This window comes from Oncorhynchus tshawytscha, linkage group LG06 (genome assembly GCF_018296145.1).
Source record: "Oncorhynchus tshawytscha isolate Ot180627B linkage group LG06, Otsh_v2.0, whole genome shotgun sequence".
In the NCBI taxonomy this organism is placed as follows: Eukaryota; Metazoa; Chordata; class Actinopteri; order Salmoniformes; family Salmonidae; genus Oncorhynchus; species Oncorhynchus tshawytscha.
This window is the reverse complement of record NC_056434.1, coordinates 9261915-9276599: the sequence shown is the minus strand read 5'-3', so window position 1 is coordinate 9276599 and position 14685 is coordinate 9261915. Positions and strand designations below refer to the sequence as shown.

Below are 14685 nucleotides of genomic sequence, written 5' to 3'. Positions count from 1 at the left end.
GCATGTGCTGACCAACTGGCAGGTGTCTTCACTGATATTTTCAACATGTCCCTGATTGAGTCTGTAATACCAACATGTTTCAAGCAGACCACCATAGTCCCTGTGCCCAAGAACACGAAGGCAACCTGCCTAAATGACTACAGACGCGTAGCACTCATGTCCGTAACCATGAAGTGTTTTGAAAGGCTGGTAAGGGCTCACATCAACACCTTTATCCCAGAAACCCTAGACCCACTCCAATTTGCATACCGCCCAAACAGATCCACAGATGATGCAATCTCTATTGCACTCCACACTGCCATTTCCCACCGGGACAATAGGAACGCCTATGTGAGAATGCTATTCATTGACTACAGCTCAGCGTTCAACACCATAGTACCCTCAAAGCTCATCACTAAGCTAAGGATCCTGGGACTAAACACCTCCCTCTGCAACTGGATCGTGGACTTCCTGACGGGCCGCCCCCAGGTGGTTAGGGTAGGTAGCAACACATCTGCCATGCTGATCCTCAACACTAGAGCCCCCCAGGGATGCATGCTCAGTCCCCTCCTGTACTCCCTGTTCACCCACGACTGCATGGCCAGGCACGACTCCAACACCATCATTAAGTTTGCAGACAACACAACAGTGGTAGGCCTGATCACCGACAATGACGAGACAGCCTACAGGGAGGAGGTCAGAGACCTGGCCGGGTGGTGCCAGAATAACAACCTATCCCTCAACGTAACCAAGACTAAGGAGATGATTGTGGACTACAGGAAAAGGAGGACCGAGCACGCCCCCATTCTCATCGACGGGGCTGTAGTGGAGCAGGTTGAGAGCTTCAAGTTCCTTGGTGTCCACATCAACAACAAACTAGAATGGTCCAAACACACCAAGACAGTCGTGAAGAGGGCACGACAAAGCCTATTCCCCCTCAGGAAACTAAAAAGATTTGGCATGGGTCCTCAGATCCTCAAAAGGTTCTACAGATGCAACATCGAGAGCATCCTGACTGGTTGCATCACTGCCTGGTACGGCAATTGGTCGGCCTCCGACCGAAAGGCACTACAGAAGGAGTGCTGACGGTCCAGTACATCACTGGGGCTAAGCTGCCTGCCGTCCAGGACCTCTACACCAGGCGGTGTCAGAGGAAGGCCCTAAAAATTGTCAAAGACCCCAGTCATAGACTGTTCTTCCATGGCAAGTGGTACCGGAGTGCCAAGTCTAGGACAAAAAGGCTTCTCAACAGTTTTTACTGTCGGAAGTTTACATACACCTTAGCCAAATACATTTAAACTCAGGTTTTCACAATTCCTGACATTTAATCCCAGTAAAAATCCCCTGTTTTAGGTCAGTTAGGATCACCACTATATTTTAAGAATGTGAAACGTCAGAATAATAGTAGAGAGAATTATTTATTTCAGCTTTTATTTCTTTCATCACATTTCCAGTGGGTCAGAAGTTTATATGCACTGAATTAGTATTTGGTAGCATTGCCTTTAAACTGTTTAACTTTGGTCAAATGTTTCGGGTAGCCTTTCATAAGCTTCCCACAATAAGTTAGGTGAATTCTGGCCCATTCCTCCTGACAGAGCTGGTGTAATGGAGTCAGGTTTTTAGGCCTCCTTGCTCGCACACGGTTTTTCAGTTCTGCCAACAAATTTTCTATAGGATTGAGGTCAGGGCTTTGTGATGGCCAGTCCAATACTTTGACTTTGTTGTCCTTAAGCCATTTTGCCACAACTTTGGTAGTATGCTTGCGATCATTGTCCATTTGGAAGACCCATTTGCGACCAAGCTTGAACTGATGTCTTGAGATGTTGTTTCAAATATCCACCGAATTTTCATCCCTCATGATGTCATCTATTTTGTGAAGGGCACCAGTCCCTTCTGCAGCAAAGCACCCCCACAACATGATGCTGCCACCCCTGTGATTCACGGTTGGGATGGTGTCCTTCGGCTTCCAAACATAACGATGGTCATTGTGGGCAAACAGTTCTATTTTCTATTATGGGTAAACAGTTCTATATCAGACCAGAGGACATTTCTCCAAAAAGTACAATCTTTGTCCCCATGTGCAGTTGCAAACCGTAGTCTGGCTTTTTTATGGCGGTTTTTGGAGCAGTGGCTTCTTCCTTGCTGAGCGGCCTTTCAGGTTAGGACTCGTTTTACTGTGGATATAAATACTTTTGTACCTGTTTCCTCCAGCATATTTACAAGGTCCTTTGCTGTTGTTCTGAGTTTGATTTGAACTTTTCGCACCAAAGTACGTTCATCCCTAGTAGACAGAACGCGTCCCCTTCCTGAGCGATATGACGGCTGCGTAGTCCCATGGTGTTTATACTTGCGTACTATTGTTTGTACAGATGAATGCGGTATCTTCAGGCGTTTGGAAATTGCTCCCAAGGATGAACCAGACGTGTGGAGGTCTACTATTTTTTTTCTGAGGTCCTGGCTGATTTCTTTTGATTTTTCCCATGATGTCAAGCAAAGCTGCACTGAGTTGGAAGGTACATCCAATGCATCCATTGACTCAAATGATGTCAATTAGCCTATCAGAAGCTTTAAAGCAATGACATCAATTTCTGGAATTTTCCAAGCTGTTTAAAGGCACAGTCAACTGAGTGTATGTAAACTTCTGATCCACTGTAATTGTGATACAGTGAATTATAAGTGGAATAATCTGTCTGTAAACAATTGTTGGAAAAATGACTTGTGTCATGCACAAAGTAGATGTCCTAACCAACTTGCCGAAACTATTGTTTGTTAACAAGACATTTGTGGAGTGGTTGAAAAACAAGTTTTAATGACTCCAACCTAGGTGTATGTAAACTTCTGACTTCAACTGTATATGGGAGAAACCTGGAGAGGGTGGGGGCCTTCAGGTTCCTTGGGGTGTACTTTAACACTAGACTGACCTGAAAAGTGTAAGAAGGTGATAAATGTGATGTGCTGTCTGATGGGGAAGAAGTGGGGGGGCTCTGCGTTCCTCATTGAGGACCATGTATGTTGTATTGATCCGGGCTGATAGGTAAGGAGTGGGGGAGCTGGGCTTTCCTCATTGAGGACCATGTATGTTGCATTGATCCGGGCTGATGGGGAAGGAGTGGGGGAGCTGGGCGTTCCTCATTGAGGACCATGTATGTTGTATTGATCCGATCTGTAATAGACTATAGCAGTATAGGTTATGGTTCGGCAGCCCAGATCTCATTAGAAAGACTAGATGTCAATCAGGGGCAAGGACTCAGAATATGTAGTGGGGTGTTTCGGACATCCCTAGTGTCTGCACTACAGGTGGAGATGGGAGATATGCCATTGCAGATTATGAGACAGCAGCTGGCAATGAATTATTGGGTCAACCTACAGGGACATGGGGTGTCTCATCCTGTGAAAGGCATTTTACAGGCATAGTGGGATCATGAGCGAGGACAGAACACAAGTTTTGGGTAGTTGGGTAATACCCAGGCGAAGGAAATGGGACTATATGGAAGGAGTTTAGTCCAATGGTAGCTATACCTGTACATCCTCCATGGCTCCTCCCATCTCCAGTAGTTGATCTAGAAGAGTTGGAGAGACTACAGAAAGATAGGGAGGGTGTTGATCCATCTGATTTGTTTAAGAGATGTCTGCCTACTGTGTATCTGGATTTTATGGCCATTTACACAGATTCAAGAGATCCAAGGACAGGACGTACTGGGTCAGCATTTGTGGTGCAGGAATGTGGGGTGGAAATCAAGAAATGTATTACAGATCGTCTGGCTGTATATATGGCAGAGGTGATGGCCATACTGTTGGCCTTGCAGTGGGTGGAGGAAGTCAAGCCAGACAGAGTAGTTATTTGCTCTGATTCATGTGCAGTGTTGATGAGTCTGCAGTCCTTTAGTTCACGTAGCAGACAAGACCTGCTTTATGACGCGCTACAAACCCATGGCAGGATTACACAGATGGGTATACAGATCAGATTTACATGGGTCCCAGCCCATGTGGGACTGGAGGGGAATGAGTCAGTTGAAGTACTGGCTAAACAACCACTTAGTAGTGGGGATGTTAAGGCTGTAGTTTCAATGAGCAAGGAAGAGGCAAAAAGCCTGATATGGACAGTGATGGTGTAGAGATGGCAGGAGCAGTGGAATAGAGATACTAAGGGCCGGCATTTAGTTCAAGTACAGAGGAAGACGGCAGGAAGGGACAGAACAGAGGAGGATATTTTTTACAAGATTAAGGGTGGGACACAGTCAGTAGATTAAGGGTGGGACACAGCCAGTAGATTAAGGGTGGGACACAGCCAGTAGATTAAGGGTGGGACACAGCCAGTAGATTAAGGGTGGGACACAGCCAGTAGATTAGGGGTGGGACACAGCCAGTAGATTAAGGGTGGGACACAGCCAGTAGATTAAGGGTGGGACACAGCCAGTAGATTAAGGGTGGGACACAGCCAGTAGATTAAGGGTGGGACACAGCCAGTAGATTAAGGGTGGGACACAGCCAGTAGATTAGGGGTGGGACACAGCCAGTAGATTAAGGGTGGGACACAGCCAGTAGATTAAGGGTGGGACACAGCCAGTAGATTAAGGGTGGGACACAGCCAGTAGATTAAGGGTGGGACACAGCCAGTAGATTAGGGGTGGGACACAGCCAGTAGATTAAGGGTGGGACACAGCCAGTAGATTAAGGGTGGGACACAGCCAGTAGATTAAGGGTGGGACACAGCCAGTAGATTAAGGGTGGGACACAGCCAGTAGATTAAGAGTGGGACACAGCCGGTTGAGTAAGACTTTAAATGTGATAGGAAAGCATCCAACAGGAAAGTGTGATTATTGCCAGGAAACAGAGACAGTGGAGCGTGTATTGCCACAGTGTGGGCATTATCAGAGGGAAAGAGAGAGGCTGAGATCTAGTATGAGGGAGAAGGGGATATAGGACATTAGTTTAAAGAATATATTGAGTAGAACGTCATTACATACAGTCTCAAAAAAATGGTGTTATATTTTTAAGAGAAAGAGGGCTGGCAGGTAGGATTTAGTTTATCTGTCTCTGTCCCAAACTCCAGTACAATAGGTGGCGGTAATGTACCATAACATTGGAAGGAAATCTGCCTCTAAACCCCACCGAAGAGTCAGAAAGTAGAGTCAGAAATAATGGCAGTGAATTCACATCAGTTATTAATTATAGACCCATGAGTAATTACAGGGTACACATATAGCAGGTAAACATGAGAATGAAAATGTGGAGGATGTGGTAAGAAATTAGAGATAAGAGCACCACTCACAAGTGATTCCATTGTATTGAGTAACGATGTCCACATACATAGGTTCAGTTTGCTCCTTTGCGACGCGAATGTCTGTGCTCGCATACTCCTTAAAGACCTTAGCTTGAAGAACGAGGGAAAAAATCTGCAATATTACTGTTGTTTGTCCCTTTTGAGCCACCATAGCAACAACATAGCCAGTAACACTTCCTCAAAATAATCTAAATTAATCTAAAACAGAGGAAGAAATATGGGAGGGCATACCTCGTCTGTGTATGATTGTCAATAATAATGCAACGTATTCCTATAATGTCAGTCACATGTCTTTTTATTTGGTGTTTGTTATTAGATATGAGGAGTAATGGGTTGAAGAGCCAACATTAAGTGAACTGCTGGGGAAATCTTCAGGGGATGTATTATTTAATTATGCATTTAGTTTCCTTAGAGAGAGAGACAAGAATATTGGGTAGGATTTAGACCTTCCCTGTCTCTGGTCCACACTCCAGTCCAGTTCATGGCAACAATGCAGCTTAAAGTTGGTTGCCCATCATCATAAAAAAAATCCACTGAAGAAGAAGCAATAAAACAGAGGAAGAGGAAGCGAAAGAACTCGGCAGAAAATCTGTATCCCTCCAGCAGGTGGTGTGTTTTTGTTGTTTCGCCCACCAAGCGAGGAGTTTTTGAATGTAGGTCAAAGAGAGTGTCGAATTTTATCAACAACAAAAATGAATGGCTTACACGCTGACCACACCGCTCCCGTCACGTGGGCGAGTGTTGCAAAATAAATGTACACATACATGTTATTCAATCATTGCACCCACACTGCTCGCACTTGCAAAAATCTATTTCCGCATGACATCCATACTGGACACACACGTGCATCCGCGTGCGCCATCTTGCGCACATTTATTTTGTCCCCCCACACCAAACGCGATCACCACACGCAGGTTGAAATATCAAAACAAACTCTGAACCAATTATATTAATTTGGGGACAGGTCAAAAGGCATTAAACATATATGACAATTTAGCTAGCTAGCTTGCAGTTGCTAGCTAATTTGTCCTATTTAGTTAGCTAGCTTGCTGTTGCTAGCTAATTTGTCCTGGGATATAAACATTGAGTTGTTATTTTATCTGAAATGCACAAGGTCCTCTACTCCGACAATTAATCCACACATAAAATGGTCAACCAAATCCTTTCTAGTCATCTCTCCTCCTTCCAGGCTTTTCTTCTTGCGACTTCATATGGCGACTGGCATCTAAGGTGTATTAACACAATGGCCAACCAACCTCAGTTCATCTTTCAATCACCCACGTGGGTATAACCAATGAGGAGATGGCACGTGGGCATATGCTTCTAAAAGCCAATGAGGAGATGGGAGAGGCAGGACTTGCATCGTGTTCTGCATCACAAATAGAAGCAACTTCTATTTTAGCGCCTGGCAACGCGGACACTCGTTGGTGCGCGCGAGCAGTGTGGGTGCCATGATTGAATAACATGTATGTGCAAATTTATTTTGCAACGCTCATGCACGCGACACGAGCGTTGTGGTCAGCATGTTATTTGCTACGTGAGGTTAATTTGATCGAATAGAAGTTTCACAATGATAAAGTTGTTACTAGTGTACTGATATAAGTAGGGAACGTTACATCCTGGCAACTTTGAGAAAAATCACTTTATATCGGCGTTGTCTTAAGTTGGCTATGCATATTCATGGTATGAAGCTAGCAGCATAGCATCTCTCTCCATTGAAACCAGGCAGTTGACGTCAACAACTATAATCAAATATTCAAAAAATAATTATAATACTGACATGTATCCACCAATCCAAAGAAAGGATAGGCAAGAGCTAGACAGCCCTCTGTTCCCTCTTTCGAGGACAATGACTCCCATTGTTAGAGCAGAGAGAAATGTATCTTGTCAGTATATCCATAATCTTTGTCTAATATAATCAAGAAATCTGTAATTATTTTTTGACGTTATTGCCAAGGAGTTCTTAGTCACACAATTTTACATATAGCTAAGATGTTTGGCGCAATTTTTTTTGCAGGAAACTAGAAGTAGACAGCAGACAGTGCTTTCCTCGGCCAAGGCGGTGGGACGCATGCCAGCTCTTACAATGCCTGTATAGGTATTTAAAGTATCAGCTAACCGCATCAAGTCTCGGTCAAAAAGGCTCCTGAACAGCTTCTACTGCCAAGCTGTAAGACTGCTTAACCCTCTTAGGCCTCACTCCCCCCTATCTGAGATATCTACTGCAGCCCTCATTATCCACATACAACACCTGTTCACTCCCCCCTATCTGAGATATCTACTGCAGCCCTCATCCTCCACATACAACACCTGTTCACTCCCCCTATCTGAGATGTCTACTGCAGCCCTCATCCTCCACATACAACACCTGTTCACTCCCCCTATCTGAGATATCTACTGCAGCCCTCATTATCCACATACAACACCTGTTCACTCCCCCTATCTGAGATATCTACTGCAGCCCTCATCCTCCACATACAACACCTGTTCACTCCTCCCTATCTGAGATATCTACTGCAGCCCTCATTATCCACATACAACACCTGTTCACTCCCCCCTATCTGAGATATCTACTGCAGCCCTCATTATCCACATACAACACCAGTCACATTCTGTTAAAAGTCCCCAAAGCACACACATCCCTGGGTCGCTCGTCTTTTCAGTTCGCTGCAGCTAGCGGCTGGAACGATCGGCAAAAACCACTCAAACTGGACAGTTGTATCTTAATCTCTTCATTCAAAGACTCAATCATGGACACTCTTACTGACAGTTGTGGCTGCTTCACGTGTTGTATTGTTGTCTCTACCTTCTTGCCCTTTGTACTGTTGTCTGTGCCCAATAATGTTTGTACCATGTTTTGTGGTACTACCATGTCATGTTGCTACCATGTTGTTGTCATGTTGTGATGCTACCATGCTGTGTTGCCATCCTATGTTGTAGGTCTCTCTTTATGTAGTGTTGTGGTGTCTCTCTTGTCGTGATGTGTCATTTGTCCTATTTTTTATTTTATTTTATTAATTTAATTCCAGCCCCCGTCCCCGCAGGAGGCCTTTTGCCTTTTGGTAGGCCGTCATTGTAAATAAGAATGTATTCTTAACTGACTTGCCTAGTTAAATAAAGGTTAAATAAAATAAACAGTTAATCAAATGGCTACCCGGACTATTTGCCCGGACCCCTTTTGTATGCTGCTGCTGCTCTCTGGTTATTATCAATGCATAGTCACTTTACCTCTACCTACATGTACATATTAGTCTAATTACTGTGACACGACTGTACCCCTCATATTGACTCAATACTGGTACACATGTATATAGCCTCATTATTGTTATGTTACATAATATTTTTTTTACTTTATTTAAAAAAAAAATGTTTTACTTGCTTAAGGGCTTGTAAGTAAGCATTTCGCGGTAAGGTAACCTGTTGTATTCTGCGCATGTGACAAATATAATTCGATTTGTTTCTCCCCAAATGAATATACAGTAGTTGTTTCACAGCTGTTTTGGTATTTTAACCTGCATGTCTTGAACGTGTCTGGTGGGATAGACAAATCAACATGCGCACGATGGCCCACACGGATGCACGCTCGGAGCCGGTTTTGTCATCATGTTAGGCAGGTTTCGACAAAAAGCAATGTCGCAAAAAAAATTCTTTGCGACATGGGCAACGGAAATGTCAGTTATAGGAGACAACATTTTTATCCGTTCGAGAGGGGTGGATTTTCTTTAGAAAAAATTATGATGGAAACTGTGTTTTTAGAATGAATGATTTTTGTCGAATACTTTTGAAGGTATTCGGGGGACGTGATATCATCACCTAACTATACACTCCATATTTAATTCTAAATCCCTACTGCTTTTTAAAAATATATATATTTTTACAAAAAAAAAAAGAATGTCTCTTGGCCTGACTTTGCTTCACCTTGCTTTCTTGGTTAACGTGATGCAAGTTTCACCATCCAATTATTTCAGATCTACAGTTGTATTCAAGTTTCACTTTGCACGAACCTTGGCGATACGTTGGTACAATAAGTATTCAAACATGTCAAATATTAGTTAGTAATTGCATTATTGGTGGTTCCAAACTTCTTCCATTTAAGAATGAGTTCTTGGGGACCTTCAATGCTGCAGACATGTTTTGTTACCTTTCCCTAGATCTGTGTGTAAGGGATCTCATCCTCCTCTTCTGAGGAGGAGTAGCGAGAAGGATCGGAGGACCAAAACGCAGCGTGGTAAGTGTCCATAATTTAATGAAGCAAAAATGAACACTGAACAAAAACAACAAACGAACAGTCCCGTAAGGTGAATTACAAAACACTAAACAGGAAATAAACACCCACAAAACCCAGGTGGAAAAAGGCTACCTAAGTATGATTCTCAATCAGAGACAACTAACGACACCTGACTCTGATTGAGAACCATACTAGGCCGAACACAAAAACCAATATAGGAAAACAAACATAGACTGCCCACCCCAACTCACGCCCTGACCATACAAAAACAAAGACAAAACAAAGAAACTAAGGTCAGAACGTGACACTGTGCCTCCACACAATCTCATCTCGGAGTTCTACGGACAATTCCTTCAACCTCATTGCTTGGTTTTTGCTCTGACATTCACTGTCAACTGTGGGACCTTATATAGACAGGTGTGTGCCATTCCAAATCATGTCCAATCAATTGAATTTACCTCCAATCATGTTGTAGAAACATCCCAATGTTGATGATCAATGTAAACACAATTTATCTGAGCTCAATTTCGAGTCTCATAGCAAAGGGTCTGAATACTTATGTAAATTAAAGTATTTGTTTTTTATTGTTAATACATTTGCAAAAATGTCTAAAAAACAGTTTTCGTTTTGTCATTATAGGGTATTGTGTGTAGATTGATGAGGAATTTTTAGAATAAGAATAAGGCTGCAACGAAACAAACCTGGGCAGAGGAACATACCGGGAGTCAACTACTATAGTGGATGACCCTAGTGAACCTGCAATAAAAGGCCCCTGAAGCAATAATGTCGTTTTACTCCATTGGTTCAATAACAAGCAGCGGCTTCAAAACTATAAATTAATTGTATTAAAACAGTGAATGAGGCGTACAAGAAATATAATGTAGCAATACATATACAAACTATATACAGTGCAATTATACAATCCTTTAGTTTCAAATCTAAATACAAGTTAAAGTAAACCCATAACCCATTGGATTATGGTTGGATTAGTGCAACTGCTATTGTCATTACACAAAAACAAATGCTGGGTTAAAAACAACCCATTTTTATTTTTATTTAAATTGGGTTGTTGATTTTGAGTCATTGAGCTTTGATCCACTGGGTCAGATCAGATGACTGGATTTGTGGCTTTGTGGGGAACTGGCTTTCAGATAGTTATTTTTGGCCACCTGTGAGAGTAAATGTCATTCCTATTATTCTGTTCTGTTGTATTGTCAACACATGTTAAGGTTGGGCACTGACACTTTTGTAGCTTTAATAAGGCTTACACAAGAGTATGAGTTCCTTAAGTGCCTATGCATATCGCAATGTTGGGATATTTACCACTTTGTTATATTTAAATAATGTTATACATTTTATATAAAAACATGTCATGTGCAAAAATATTAAGGAAAATTGAAATTTGCAGTGTACAAACTTAACAATGGGGCGGCATGTAGCCTAATGGTTAGAGCGTTGGGCCAGTAACCGAAAGGTTGTTGGATCTAATCCCTGAGCTGACAAGGTAAAAAATATGTTGTTCTGCCCCTGAACAAGGCAGTTAACCCACTGTTCCCCGGTTGTGCACCAGTATTTCTACTTGCACATCCTCATCTGAGCATCAATCACTCCAGTGTTAATTGCTAAATTGTAATTACTTCGCCACTATGGCCTTACTTCATTTGCACATACTGTATACATATTTTCTATTGTGTTATTGACTGTACGTTTGTTTATCCCATGTGTAACTCTGTGTTGTTGTTTTTGTCATACTGCTTTGCTTTAACTTGGCCAGGACGCATTTGTATAAGAGAACTTGTTCTCGACTGGCCTAACTGGTTAAATTAAGGTTAAATAAAACATTTAAAAGGCTGTCATTGTAAATAAAAATTTGTTCTTAACCGACTTGCCTAGTTAAATAAAGGTAAAAAACATGAATGACATTTACTCTCACAAAAGGCCCAAAATAATTCCCTCAATAGGCAACACTTTTTGATTAATTTAACCATCTATTGGGTTTTTATTCACTTTTATGCTTGGTTTACCCATCAGATGGGTCTTATTGGGGGCGTGGCTTTCAGATAAGTATTTTTGGACAGCCATGAAAGTAAACTTCATTCCTGTTCATCGTGATGTTTGTACACTGCAAATATAAATTTGCCTTAAATATTACATATTTTTGCACATTACATATTTTTATATACAATTAATAACATTATTATTTAAATAACATAACAAAGTGGTAACTATCCCAACATTGGGATACACATAGGCACTTGAGGAATTCAACTTGGGTAAACATTAAGCTACAGAAGTGTCAGTACTCAACCTTATCATGCGTTGACAATACAACACAACAGATTAACCAGAATTACATTTGCTCTCACAGGTGGCCAAAAATAACTATCTCAAAGCCACTTCCCCACTAAGCCACATCTCCAGTCTTCTGATCTGACCCGGTGGATCATAGCTCAATAACCCAACTAAGTGTCCCAACTGGCTGGGTCAAATATAACTCAACGTTTGTTCTGTCCATTATTTACCCAGGGCTGGGTTGTTGTTTTTTACCCAGGGCTGGGTTGTTGTTTTTTTACCCAGCGCTGGGTTGTTGTTTTTTATACCCAGGGCTGGGTTGTTGTTTTTTACCCAGGGCTGGGTTGTTGTTTTTTTTACCCAGGGCTGGGTTGTTGTTTTTTATATCCAGGGCTGGGTTGTTGTTTTTTATATCCAGGGCTGGGTTGTTGTTTTTATATCCAGGGCTGGGTTGTTGTTTTTTTATATCCAGGGCTGGGTTGTTGTTTTTTATATCCAGGGCTGGGTTGATTTTTATATCCAGGGCTGGGTTGTTGTTTTTTTATATCCAGGGCTGGGTTGTTTTTTTACCCAACATTTTTTTTTGTGTCGACTGAATTTCTAAGGCACACATTTTGGACTTTCTAATTGTTTCTAACTCTTTCTCATTGCGCCTATTAAATCTATATGTTTTTTTTTAAACACTCAAACTCACTAGTTGCTGAATGTTAATTGAAGTCAAGCAAAAGAAAATAACAAATAAACAAATAAATTCTAAAAGCTTTAACAAGAGCAAGGTATTGTGTTTCGTTTGAAAACAGCATCACATCACACTTACCGAACAGAATGAAGTAAATGGTCATAGTGTTTGTTGGTCACACATTTTTTCATTGTTGTTTTACAATTCAAGATGAGCTCTTTGTAACAACAAAAGCAGATATTACATTACATTTATTTAAAGTGACAACATACATGGATGGTTATGTAACAGAGTAACCTCACAAGATACGCATGTACACTAAATGTATTAAGTTGCGTAACTTGAGTTATCGCTAAATTCAAATTGTTCATAATCACAGGCTAATGTATCAACTCTTCTCTGACCGATTGTAAGGCCAATGTGCCAGACATGTAACTTAACTGCAGACTTGTACAGACACCAATGTTCCTTGAGACCAACGTTTGAGTATTGTCCACAGTTGGACATGGGGAAATCATGACCCACGAGTGTCATCATGACTGTCATTTTTGGTTACACCACAGTCGGACTCTGCCTGGGGTCCAGCGGACAAAACACCAGTCTTCAGAGGGATCCCTTCCTCTGCACTAGCAGCGTCACCTGAAAAACAACAACATTGAACTGTTATCTACCCTATTTACCACCAAGGACATACATGGAAAGTGGAATGGGAAGAGACAACGTCTGTTATACCTCTTTGCCGGTTTGCTGAAGTGTTGTTGGCCTGGCTGTTGTGTCTTCTAGGCCAAGGCAAACATTGGAATGGCCTTAAAAACATGTTCCCTCTTCCCTCAGAATTATCTGCAAAGGCAATAATGAGCATGAACATTTGGCAGCAAATCTATGGGGCAGATTGCTTAATGAATGTTTATTTTGTTCTGAAGTCAGCTAGCCTGTGAGAATATCGAATGCATGAAAAATGTCCCCAGTCTTATGTGTCATGAACTGACCTAAATAGGCTATATGCCTACTGCCAAACATTTGTTAAGATTATAAAAATGATAAAAGTACAAACAATTCATAATGCCTATGAAACGGTGCATAAAATAACTGACCATGGTTTACAAACCACAAACATCTGAAAATGTGTATTTCACCTGAGGATTGGGCCGAATAGATGGCTTTGCAGGCGTATTTCTTGATGGCCAGCATCCTATCCTCTGTCTTGGGAATGAAATGCCCTGCCCAGATGGCTTCTGGTGGATGTTTCCGAAACACTGAACGAAGCAGGCCCTCCAGAAATCCCACTGATTCACGCGTCTCGTTGCTCTCACCTGTTGAGCGTATTAACCCGACTAGTGCTGGGCGGACACCGCCACGTTTCGCACGTGACCTAACATCCTTCAGAATTTCTTTCAGGCAAATTGCGCTTGCACTGCCACTGAAAAACTCCTGTCTAAATATGAATATTATAATAGGATAGTCTATTATTCGCTTTCCTCTACAACTGTTCATGCTTGAGGTTTTTGTCTTTTGGACGTTCCCATTGAGCCTCGGTGGTCCTTTATCCTCTCCCATAGACTTGGCACTCAATACTAAATCCTTTGGCCTCGTTGACAGAGGTATTTCGTTCCCCTGGGCTTGAGGCAAAGTCTTGCAGTTGTTTACTGTTTCGCATGTCCCATTATTTTCGCTTGTAGTATCCCCTTGACTATTTGGAGAGGAATAAATCTGACCGTTAGTGTTGTTGGTATGGCTCGTGCCAATGTTTTCAGTGCGCCCGCTATGAAACATGTCCTGAATGAACTCCTTTAATATCCCACTGGCTTCGTCCTCCTCATCCGATTTGACGGTATCACTTACTAAGTATATATTCTCTTTACCTCCAATTTGACGCAGTACTTGCTGAAATTCGATGTCCTCTGTGGGCTGCGGTGTGTCCTTTGGATAGATCGGACAAGCCATAGTAAATCGCCCTCTTTGCTCTTTAGTATTTAGCTACAAGACAACGCACACCGCTCAGACCACGCTCCAAAGAGTTTAAAAGATGTCAAAAGATACGTTTTATTTACACGGACTATTGTACTTGGGAGCTCCATGCACAAACATAAAATGTGTACATAAGAAACTTCCAAAGCGCTTTAGGAAAGAGGCACCGGAAGAAAGGGTGGGATTAAAGACCCTATGCCTATTGCTATTGGTTAGCCAGTCTTATGGGCGGGGTTGTCTTGTTTTTTGAGCCAA

General features: G+C 42.1%; 1 protein-coding gene across 1 annotated transcript; it reads right to left on the bottom strand.

The window, feature by feature from the left end:
- Window positions 1-12233: 12233 nt before the first annotated feature.
- LOC112251989 lies at window positions 12234-14603 on the bottom strand. Its single transcript, XM_024422861.2, has 3 exons — window positions 13599-14603; window positions 13195-13302; window positions 12234-13101 (listed from the first exon to the last, which is right to left on the bottom strand). Exons 1-3 carry the CDS (start codon window positions 14404-14406, stop codon window positions 12977-12979), a joined length of 1041 nt encoding a protein of 346 aa, XP_024278629.1. The 5' UTR covers window positions 14407-14603; the 3' UTR covers window positions 12234-12976.
- Between the last annotated feature and the right edge of the window lie 82 nt (window positions 14604-14685).

Bases quoted from the DNA above. Each gene is read 5' to 3' on its own strand.
- LOC112251989 (XM_024422861.2), bottom strand. From the start codon at position 14,406: ATGGCTTGTCCGATCTATCCAAAGGACACACCGCAGCCCACAGAGGAC. The intron at 13,303-13,598 runs GTGAAATACACA...TTGCCTTTGCAG, and splicing joins CTATTCGGCCCAATCCTCAG to ATAATTCTGAGGGAAGAGGG. The intron at 13,102-13,194 runs GTATAACAGACG...GTTGTTTTTCAG, and splicing joins TTCAGCAAACCGGCAAAGAG to GTGACGCTGCTAGTGCAGAG.